General features: G+C 42.7%; 1 protein-coding gene across 3 annotated transcripts in view; it reads right to left on the reverse strand.

Annotated features, from left to right (window-relative positions):
* Nucleotides 1-12,074, reverse strand: part of EYA2 (EYA transcriptional coactivator and phosphatase 2) — a 309,526-nt gene that overhangs the window by 113,352 nt on the left and 184,100 nt on the right. For all 3 annotated transcript variants that reach the window (XM_078651875.1, XM_078651877.1, XM_078651876.1), the window contains exon 5: nt 8,302-8,418. In XM_078651875.1, coding sequence (XP_078508001.1) covers nt 8,302-8,418 — 117 coding nt within the window. The remainder of the gene's footprint in view (nt 1-8,301; nt 8,419-12,074) is intronic.

Consider the following 12,074-nt stretch of genomic DNA (forward strand, 5'->3'; position numbering starts at 1 on the left):
TAAATTAGAATAGTTTTGTGGTATTGGGACTGCACAAAGCAGCATTCTATTTTACTCAACAAGTGATTCCTGTATGGAAGTGATTTCCTTTATTTGCGCTAGGTGCTCCTTTCTTGCCAACTATCCGTTCACTTTTAACAAGCACCTCCACCCTCTGGCATCCATCATCCCTCCGCTTCCTGCAATTAATTCAGAAAGGCCCATTGCATTTTCATTCTCTATCAAGAGGAAATTTTCCTTGGACGGAATACACATTCTTTTTATAAATTAGGTGCAATTTGTACCTTGAATAGGACTCCAGTGTATTAACACTCATCATTTTCATATTTGTTAAATTTCAGTTAAATATTCTATCTTAGAGGCATGTGTTTTACTTTCCCCAAGTGTATATAAGGTGTGATTATAAAGCAGTGGAATCCATTGCCTGGCTGAATAATTCATATTCAGTCTTTAGTAACACCACATTCAAACACCGACCGCTGTGCAAATCTGAAACACAGCTTTTGTTGACAATCTTGGTAAAGAATACATCTTAAACACAGTGAGCTATATATTCCATTCACAACCCAAAAAAGTGGTTCAAATTTGCAAATTTGGGCTGTTTTGAACTTGTAAAGACAAGAGGTATAAGTGTTCAGTAATGGTATGGTATGCTGCATGCATTTATGCTTGCTGCAGGCAATGCCTGTGCTAATTTCAGATAGATCAAAAGTGAACACCGGCCCACTAGGCCATTACACCGGCCCACAAAGATCCACAAAATCAGCCCAGAAGCTGACCTATCAGATCAGGCCTTCTGGAACAGCCGGATTGGCCTATTGGCCAGTCCGGCCCTGAGCACATTGTGAATGTGAAGTTGTACATCATCTTTAAAACCTTTCATACAGAGTGCAGACACTCAAAGAGTTGTGACTTGCAGGTCAGCTGCCCATGTTGGTGGTGGGCCAGCCACAAGCATGAAACAGGGCTATTAAAGTAAAAGAAAATGTTGTTTGATAATCAAGTTTATTGATTTAACAATACCAGCTCTTAGTACAGTGGTCCTTGCATAACAGTGCCGAAAAATAAATAACATTAAAGTAAAATTTATGGACTGTTCTCTTGATCATCTAAAACCACAGACACACTTTGGTTGAACCACTACAATTTGCACGCTCTTCCCTTTTATTTCAATTTCTATGTTCCTACAGTTATATCAATGCCAATCCCAAAATACTCAACACTTTATTTTAAAAATGTATGCACATTTTAACAGTTTTGATAAAAGTTTTTTTAATGTACTACAATTGGATTTAGCTGAAAAGTCCCTAACAAAGTAAATTCAATATTGAGTTGTTTAGAAAAAAAATACGTAAATTAGACATTATGGTCTGCTGAAGTGTGGCGGGTGAAAAAAAGGAATCCTAATCCGAAACCATTAGAAAGAAAACATGTTTTGTCATGAGTGGGCAAGAGATACTATCTGAGATCCTAACAAGTGTGAAAACTGATGATCTAGCACAATAGAAATTAAGAAACGGAAATCCTCTAGTTTGTAGGGTGCAAGGCAAATAGTCTGTGTCCGGCACAGGAAAGGGCAGACATCCTGTAACATAACGTGCACCCATGAAAGAGGGTACCCGCACACTGCCTTTGTACACGTTGGGCTTATGCTGTGCATGCTGCACACTTGCAAAGTTGTAGTCTCCTCTGCAAACTTCAACAGAAGTCAACTGTAGGCTTTCTGGTCTTTGCGGAAAAAACTAAAAGCCCAGAAAGGTGCGATCAGCCCTTGACGGAATCCCTATCTCTAGAACCTTAGACGTCACAACAATCGATGCAATCACCATCACTGCCGCATTTCAGGAAGGACCCCAAGACCTGGCTCTTTGAATGAACCGCAGACCCCCCCACCCCTTCAGCGTCTTGAGGGTCTATTGGGTGAGTAGTCGCACTTTAGAAGAAACTTGATTGATTATTTGTGTGCCAGGGTTTGTCTCGCCAAGTGCTCCCCTAGAGGATTGGGGAGTTTTTGCAATAACGTGTGATACTTTCACCTTGTGTGTGTGGGTTTGTGCGTGTGCATACACACACACACACATACTCATAAATACACTTTATGCAAAACATACATAGTTTTAATCACTATGAGAGAGACATTAAACTCTCCTAGTTCCTTGGAGGAGGCACCAGCTTGAAAATCATCTGAACAAGGTAACTAAACTACCCATGGAGCAGTCTGTGATTGCTTGACCTGAGGTTAGGGTGTTGTTACCAGCGGCCTGTGAAGACAAGGACTGAGCCACATAAAGTGCTCTTATCAACTGGAATTGTGATTTGTGTGTCTGCATTTTGTTATTACTGAAGACGCACCACCCACTCACGGGCGGCGCTTTGGAGTACCTTCACATTCAATGCGTCAAGCTCCCATGATTGTGAGGGAATCCGTGACCAAGACACATGCCAGTACATCTGCTGAGGGCACCATTCCACTTTTTGGATCTTACATTTGAGACTACCTTTTGGAAAATGCCTTCCAAGGGAAAGGGTTCTTGGTCAGATAGCTAGCAGAGAAAACAGGAAACTCTGGTTTGGATCATGTGACGTAACTGCGTTCCCGAAAATCAATGAGAAAATATAGAGGAAGATCCAGAACTTTCTCACACATGCATGTTCCACCACTGTAAGCCTTTCCACATTAACACAGTAATTTAGCAAATTAAAGCTAACTTAACCCCTGTTTTCCTCATTAAAAAAAAAATTCTGAAATTTAGCCATGGTACAGATAATAAAATGATGAAACTCAGAATACATCCCTTTAGTGACTGTTATAAAGGTAATAATTCATTATTCAATAGAGGGTCTCACAGTAAATTTAGATAGATCCACTAAACATGTTCAACATAGTTCATATTAAACAGGCTGAATGTTATGATTTAAGTCTTGTGAACTAATGGAATGGAATGTTGGCTCCAGAATGTTGGTACCACACAGTGAAACTGCTCAGGCTCTAATGCACATTGATCCATCTAGGACACATTTGAGCCTTTGAAATCCCCACTAGCCAGCTATCAGCTGCTACGTCTATTCTGGCTCTTGTGGGAACATATCTTGACCAGTTATTTAATTCCTTGTGTTTTCATTTTGCTTAAATTTAGGAGCACGTTCTTCTGCTAGTGTGAGGCTGCAGGAGGATTGCAGGCACCTAAGAGCTACATTCATATTCAAGATTTACATGCAATGATTTGAATAAAAGACATGGGAATGCGTGCCTCTTCTCCCACAAACAAGCATGGTTGCATTTACTATGAAGATGTGTAAATCTGAGGCTTTTCCAGTTCTATAAAAGGCGAACATTGCCTTTACAGGCTCCTTCTTGGAGCATGCATTTCCTATGAAGCCATTGTGTTTGGGCAGCTTTGCCTTCGTAATCTTTCTTCTGTCACATTTCTGTTCTGTCGCATCCTCTTCCTTATGTACCCAGCTTCTGCGAACATCACTTCCAAGGTGCCAGAGTAGCAGATGCCACACCTGGTCTGCTCTTTGGAATGGCATCACTGGCATTACCAGTGCTGTCCCTGTTTCATAAGGGTCTAAAGGAATTGGCAAGTACAGAAAAGAAACTGGGATGCAAAAGTGCTTTTTTAGGTTTTGCCGGCGGTGAAATCTCATGTAAAAAAAAAAATCTTAAAAGGAATTTAGAGCCTCTGACTTCATCCAGGCCTTCCAGTCTTCATCCATGCTATGGAGCATGGACCAAGTACTGCTTCCTGTGGGCAGCAGGTAATGTTTTTTTATTTTTTTACATGCACGCCTATTGAGTGCATGTCTCTGCAATTCCTCTCTTTCACCCCTGCCCTCCCCTTCTCTTTATTATTTTGACCCCTATCCCTCCCCTGCTTGTCTTTTTGACCCCACCCTCTCTTCGCCACTTATCATTGTTTTGATCCCCTGCTCTTCATTGCTTTAACTCCCCTCTCTCTCCCTGCTTGTTGTTTTAAAGCCCCCCAACCTACCTCCCTCTCATTGTTGTTTTGGCTCTCCACCTCCTCCCTCCTCAATCTCATCATCGTTTTGACCCCCCTAACCGTTGTGTTTACCCATTGTCCTCCAGTTTGCCTTTGTTTTGATTCACCACCCCGACTCCTCCCGCTCACTGTTGTTTTGAGTCTCCCTCCTTCCCTCTCCCCGCTCGCTGTTGTTTTGAACCCATCCCCATTGTTTTGACACACCCACCTCCTGCTAATCATTGTTGCGACACACCAGACCCTCCCTACTTCATCCCGCTCGCTGCTGTTTCGACCCCGTCCCTCTCCTTGCTTGTTGTTGTTTTGAATCCCCCTCACCATTCTTTAGACACACCTGAATCCCGCTCACCATTGTTTTGACCCACCTGCCTCCCACTCATGGTTGCTTTGACCCAAAACCCCCTCCCTTCCTCCTCCCTCCTCCCCCTCACCCTTGTTCAGATCCATCCCCTCCCGCTCACCCTTGTTTTGAATCACCCCACCTTCCGCCTGCCTGCCTCTGTTTTCTCAAACCCGTTGGTTTTCTCGAGACGTTGTTTTCTACCGCTGTTCTGAACCACCCCTTCTCCCCTCCTACCTAGAAATGCTTGCCACTGTTTTGTTCCATGTCAGAAGTGAGATCTTGAGACTACTTTAATATACTGCTACTGTTTATAACACCAAGGAGGAGAATGCAGAGTAATACCAAATAAAAGCTTTTTATTTGATTTCATTTGGGGAATGCATATTCATCTTTATATTTATGGTTTTACATAGCACAGTGGAAATTTGATAGTCACATACTCAATGGGAGATCACTAATGGTAAATTGTTAAGAGTTTGGAAAAGCAAGAGGCACCACTAAAAAGTGCTGCTCCCCTCTCAGGAGCAAGGTGGGGAGTGCGGGCAGTTGGCTTTTGGGTGGCCCAATCTTGGGTGGGAGGTTAATTCAGTCCCGGTGTTTTAGCCAGTAATACTTTACTGGTTGCTGTCTTTGAGCTAATACAACAGTCGCAAAACCACAATTCTCACAATACAATTGGCTGTTAGCTAAAAACCAAGAGTCACCGAATGTCACTGGGTACTTGGCAGCTATATTATGTTATGTTATGTTATAACGTTTTCTAAAGCGCACAGCTGCCCCAGCAAAGGGGCCTTCCAGCGCTGATAGCAGAAAACTGCAAGGCTACCAGAAGGAAAGCCTAGGACGGAAGAAAGAAGTATGTATTGATTGCCTTATGAAATAACAAATAGTTATCCATGCCACGAATATGCAAAGGTAGTCTGATCCAAAGTTTAGCTGCCAAAGTAGAAAAGGAACGTCCGCCTGCATGCACCCTCCTCACCCGAGGAACAACCACCATCGACCGAAGTTGGCGGGCAGGAATGTACGGTGCAAGTAAATTGGGCAGGATGCCTGGCGAAGAGAGCTTTAAAATTTTAAAAGCAATGCAGAGGGACTTAAACTCTACACATTTGGCCACAGGCAGCCAGTGTAACCGACGGATGGCGTTCGTCGTAGAACACGTTCTGGGCAAGCCTAGAAGAGTTCTGGCAACAGCGTTTTGAACCCTCTGCAGTCTCAAAATTTCAGCCTTATTAGTCCTCAAATAAAGTGAACTAGCGTAGTCAAATCGCGATAGAATGGAAGCCTGCACAATAACCTGCCTAATTAGAGGGTAAAAAAACCCGAGCAGCGGTTTAAGCCCACGCAAAATGCCAAAACAGGTCCCTGCCACTTTCTTGGTTTGAGTCTGAAAGGTAAGGGCAGAGTCCACCCAGACACCTACATATTTTACCATCTGTTTTGGGGCGGGTGCACCTCCTGAGGTGGGCGGCCACCAGCGTTCACTCCACAGCTCAGTATCTCTCCCTACCAGGAAGACCTCTGACTTGCTGGCATTGAGCTGGAGACAGTTGGCAGTCATCCACTCAGCGACAGCCTCGAGGTCGCTCCGAAACTTACAAGCGTCCCGTACATGGTCGTCCGTGAGTGCGACTACCAACTGAGTATCGTCTGTATACGATACCACTGTGAGCCCTTTGCTCCTGGCCACCGCTGCCAAAGGTGAAACATAAAGATTGAAAAGTGTAGGGCTCAAAGCTAAGCCCTGTGGCACCCCATGTTTAGAAGTATGGGACATGGAAGCAAAAGGGGAGCTGTTACCTGGAAGGTCCTCTCTGTAAGAAAAGAAGCAAACCATTCCAGGGCGGAATCTACAGTGCCCACTTCCTCCAGCCGCTGTAGCAGGATCTTGTGAGAGACTGTGTCAAACGTGGTACTGAGATCTAATAAGACTAGTACTGTAGTGCGGCACTCATCTAGCCCCCTCCTCGGGTGTTTGGTCACAGCTAGGAGAGCAGTCACAATGCTGTGACCAGAACGAAAACCATTCTGAGTGGGGTTTAGTATGTTATTATCCTGCAAAAATCTAGATAGAATGGAGTTAATATAAGCCTCAATGATCTTGGATACCCAAGGCAGGAGAGATATGGGACAAAAGTTTTCTGGCTTCGCTATGTCAAGGTTGGAATTTTTTTACAATGGGATCACTCTGGGATGCTTCCAAGTCCTGGGGACAACTGTCGTGGATAGAGACAGATTAATCAACTGGCCCACAGGCGAAAGGAGCACCCGCAGTGATTTTACAAATTGCTCAGGCTTAAGGGGTTCAGCCGGAGAGCCAGACTTGACCTTGCTACAGAGCACATGCAACTCATCTTGAGGGATCGGCAGGAGAGTAGCCAACATGTGCATTGGAAAAAATGTGGCCCTGACGTCAGGACACGTACCAACTTGCGGGAAGGTCTTATAGATATTTCCATCTTCTCAACAAAGAAGGAGGCGAGGACCTTGCATTGCTCATTCAACGAGATCACAGGTGCTATGGGAACTGCAGATGATTTAGGATCTTTGAGTATCGAAAAAATACTTTTGGAAGGGTTACTACTGTTCCTAATTGCATCAGCAAAGTAAGATGCCCGTTCAGCTTGAATAGCCCTATGATATGTCTTAATAGCTGCCTGATAATGCCCCTTTGAAGTAGAGTCGTAGTCCCGTCTCCAGGCTCGCTCCAGCTTTTTACAGGCTTTAAGTAAAATGATCAGCTTGTCATTGAACCAAGAGCTGGATTTGGTGGTACGGCTTTCAGCAGCCGCGGCCCGTGGAGGGAGTTCCGGTGGGGCAGACAGGCAGGGCGGGGGGTGGTAAAAACCGGAATATGGATGATAGCAGGTAAGTAAACAATTAAATCAATAAAACGAATTTCGTAGCGCTCCCTGCATCGCATTTTGCAATGCAGGCAGCGCAACGAAATTCGTTTATTTAATTTAAATGTTTACTTACCTGCAATCATCCATATTCCGGTGTTTACCACCCCCAACCTGCCCCACGGAACTCCTTCCGCGGCTGGCTTTCAGACCACTGTTGTCCGGGTTTAAAGGGTGATGGGCGTACAAGGGCATGTGAGGAGAGATTAAACACATCTTAAAGAGGTAGCACCAGGTATACAAAATAAGGTGAGGACCTTATAACCCGTTTCTCATGCCTCCAGGTACACACAGATACTGTCCCTTATTTTGAATCACTGCTTTCTCTGCTCTCGCTTGCCGTTATTTTCACCCACCATCCTCCTGCCTGCCTGCCATTGTTTTCATCAGCCCTCCCACATCCTCCACCCCATGCCATTGTTTTCAGACATGTCAGAAGTTTGACTTTTCTAATACTTTACTACTTCCGTTAGGCACATCCTCCCACTCTCCGATATGTTTAACCATCCACCCTCGCCTTGCTTGACAACCCCCTGTAAGCTGTTATGGCTTTAAGAAAAAAAAGCAATATGACATGGCCAATGCTGGCCATGTTAAGCGATGTTGCACAGCAGCCTCTACTGCTGTGCAACTTGTAAAAAACGATGACAAATCAAAAATATTTGCATTGGCAAAACCTATTGCCCTTGCCAGTTCTTGTTATTTTCTGTGATTTCCATCTAAGACCTTCCCCTAGCCCCTCTATAGTAAGATAGAGATTGTTGATGGATTAAGAGTGGCACAAAAGGACAACTCTTGATGTCATTGGGGTGTCAAATGGTGCATAACATAATTTCCACCATATCTGGCATTTTGTTGAATAAAGTCTCATATCCAGTTCTTTGTAAACCTATGAACTACAGTATTCCAATGTCCTGATGCATTTTAGATGGCTGTGTGCTATACGTGTCACATATATACATATTTACTTTATGTGCCCCTGTGTATTTGATATTGCTTTTCTAACAGGAAAAAACAAAGAAGATGCAAATATGGGTTTACCAACCATGCATTGGGTAGGAATATGGGGCTTGTCCTGGTGGAGAAGTGCTGAAACTGGAGCCATAACTAAGAAATCCACTCTGCCCAGGGGAGTGACCCAGGCTGTCTTCCGTCTTGATACCTGTGGAGAGCGAAAGACAAAAGGTAAGCACTATGTATCTTGAGTTTGACTGATGTCTACGACAAGTCATATGGAGCACAATCCCACACATACACTAACATGCACACATGTTCGAACACACAAATGGATACACATATCCACATTATCTTGCTGGTGGAGAATGTCAACATAAAACCATTGAGGTGTAGATAAACGTCTACACTCTAACTGAGGCTTGCAAAAAATAGAATCTAGGCAAAGAGGAATGCTCTTCAGCAATGCTAGGTGAGATGGAGCATTACTATGATGCTATGCTGGGCCACAGAATTACTGTCTGGAAATCTATTGGCATATGGTTTTAAGATTAGCTCATGGCAGAAACTATGCTTAGGCGCAAAGTCAGATCCTCCCAGTCACTGATCAGGTAATAAATGTGACTTTAACTAGCACAAACCCTTGTATTCTTTACCAGTTACCATTAAAACATATATTTGCCATACAGGTAGGTCCAATTTCCAAAGAAATCAACAAATAGAAATGGGTTGTGAACCTACGCCCCCAAACTGGTAGCCCTTCTAGCATTCCCCTCAAACCATATACAGTGTACATGGAAGCGCACTCAGATGATGAATTTCAGAACTGCCATGGAGCAAGTCTGAGTGATGTTGTGCTGCTTTTTAGACTAATCAATAAAAAAATCAAATGTTAGTTTCTATATTTGGTTCTTACAATTCTAAAAAGGGAAGCCACAGTCAGTTAAAGGTATAGATGGCCAACTGAAGTAGTAGGATACCTTAATAACCAAGCAAGACAGATCCTGAAATCATATTTCTCTTTCTAGAATTTAAATTCAAATACAAATACACAGGTCTAACACCATTAATTTCTGCAACATTGATTTCCATTTAGGAGATGCTCATTAAGTATACACCAGCCTTTAATTGAATGGTGAACCGAAAGAGCCAGGCACAGTACAATCACATATTCAATTTGAGAAAGGGAAACTATACATTTGTCAAAATATTCTGCTAGGTACATAGCTACATAATAGAGATGCCAAGTGAGTGTGAACATCAAGCCCAGTATACAACATTGTGTCTAATTCCAAGAATTAAACTTGCCCAACAATGAAAGAACATTTTTCTGGTACTATCCCATATGATCCACATGCTAAGACTCTTATTATATCACCAATGAAACTTCCATTCATAAAACACCATACATGTTCAATGCATATGTGTTTATATATTTGAAGGGTAATGGAAAAATAACACCTAACAGGTTTGTTAGCAAACATTTAATTATATGGTGTACATATAATAATTTGCTTTGAGGATTCCCTCAATGAAGTAACAATTATATTATATGTTGATGTTTGTGGAAAATGTATGTTTTATGAATAAGGGGGAACCACTGTCAGCTGTTATTTCTGCTTATAACCCACTTGTAATAAGCCTGACTTTCCAACATATCCCCCTGGGATAGGACTGCCATTATACTGTTTCACTAGTTTATGTAACAGTCAATAAATAAAAGTTGTGCAAAGATAATTGAGATGAATGAAAAATAATTACAGTTACTGCTGGGATGTATTTGATGTCATGTAAAGAGGCTAGGTAAAGGCTAGATTGAGAGTAAAAATAAAGTCAATGTTTCTTGCACATGTTACTTTACATTATTAGTGTGTCAAATTAGAGCATTTAAAGTTAATCCATTGAGTGTGAGGTCCATTTAGACTGTAGCCTTCTAAATCTTCAATGGAGACAATAAAGTCCATTTCATTTCACATTTTAATACAAAAAATACTACAATGTCCTTAGGGAAATTATACATTTGTTTGTTCAATTAATATAACACTTCATTATAACAAAATCCATCGTCACTTCTTTTGACCCATTGTTATCTCAAAATATGTCTTTACTTCCAGAGTTTCGGGACCATTTGTCCCGTCATCAGGGAAGTGTCAATTAAAAGTAATACACACTAGAATCAAACAACAAAACACCAAAAATCATTGTTACTAACTGGATACTATATTACATTTGTTACTATCTGGTTGACACATAGGGGCCGAAAAGGCTCTGAATGGGATTTGGGTCGGCCGAATCCGATTCGGAAAGATTTCCGACCCAGTGATTATGATAGTTGGAAAGCATTCAGACTTTCTGAGTCGGTTCTGAATGGTAACCGAGTTGTTCAGAGCCAACTCGCACGGGTCTACGGACCTCATTTCTGACCAATGTATTACAAATTTTACATACAGACAGCCTTTACGAATCGGTTGTTCCGACACGGATCAGCTGTTGGAATCAGACTATGGTCCCCCCTAGCACCTCCCCCTTCACTCAGAGCCTTCCGAATGGGGCCTGTGGGGATACCCAAGGGGCCCCTCTTTCCAACCATGCACAGTGTGGCAGGCACCTTGGGGTGCCTGACACGAGGTGCATGATTTTCCCCACCCACCCCTACCTTCAAAGGAAACCTGTGTTGTCAGTCGGAACACAGGCTCCCATTAAAGTCAATGGAAGTCCTACCAAATGGTATTCGGAATCATCGTAATCGGTCGGTCGGACTCCCCGAATCCGATTCGGTCAGAAACCATCCCGACACTGATTCAACCGGAATGCTTTCCGTCCCTTAATCTTAGATCACTTTTTCTATATTGACTTTCACTCCCTCTCACATCACGAGGGCTACACCGCAGCCCTTTCGAGAATCAAGATGGCGATGCGACTGCAGCTGGCCTCCATCTCCCCCCTGGGTTCCCACCTTCTCTCCGGGACTTCTCGACTTGCGTGCTATCCTGATTGACACTTTGCTGCTGTTTTTCGGACAGTTTTCGCTGGACTCTAGCCCTTCCCTCCATACCTTGCATCCCACCCACCATTCCTCTATACTGTGACTGCATCTTTGACCTATTGCAATAATGCTAAGCTTTGGTATTCGCTGAAGTCCTTACACCATATACCACCCCTATGCGTCTCTTAGAGTTTAACCAGTCATATCCCTTCCTATGTGTATGTAGTTGACTCTTATCACTAGTGTTTGCAGTGGACCTTTATACTCTCTACCACTCCTATGTGACCCTTAGAGTACTTCCAGTCATATCCCTCCTGTGTAGATAGAAGATAACTCTAATGACTAGTATCCTATGTGATTTTTAGATTGTATCCATGTGTATCCCCTCCCTGTGTTTAGAGATATAGCTTTAACGACTAGTCGCCTGTGTGACTGTTGGAGTATAGCCAGGTGTATCCCTTCCCTCGTGTGAAGAGATAACCCTATTCACTAGAACAAAAAGAAATGTGTTCCTTATGTAACGTAACTGATTCTATGTAAAGTGCTTTGATAACATGTAACGGAACTGGTGCTATGTAAAGCGCTCTGATAACCTAATCGGTTCAAGTTCGCGCTATATAAAACTCTAAAAATAAATAATAAATAAATAAAATATGAACGTCTCACGTCCCACTCCTAAAACATACCGGACATGTGATCAGTCAGATAAACATAAAATACATCTAGTTGGCTCTAAAAAAAGATGTTAACTTTCTATAACATATGAAGATGAAATTCTTTTAAATTATTTGCTACATGAACAAAACTGAAAGAAATGTATTAATCACAGGAGAAAAGGCTACAGTTTGAACCTCCAAGTGATTCAGGTGGTTTAATGG

The sequence above is a fragment of the Lissotriton helveticus genome, chromosome 7 (genome assembly GCF_964261635.1).
Source record: "Lissotriton helveticus chromosome 7, aLisHel1.1, whole genome shotgun sequence".
Taxonomy (NCBI): domain Eukaryota; kingdom Metazoa; phylum Chordata; class Amphibia; order Caudata; family Salamandridae; genus Lissotriton; species Lissotriton helveticus.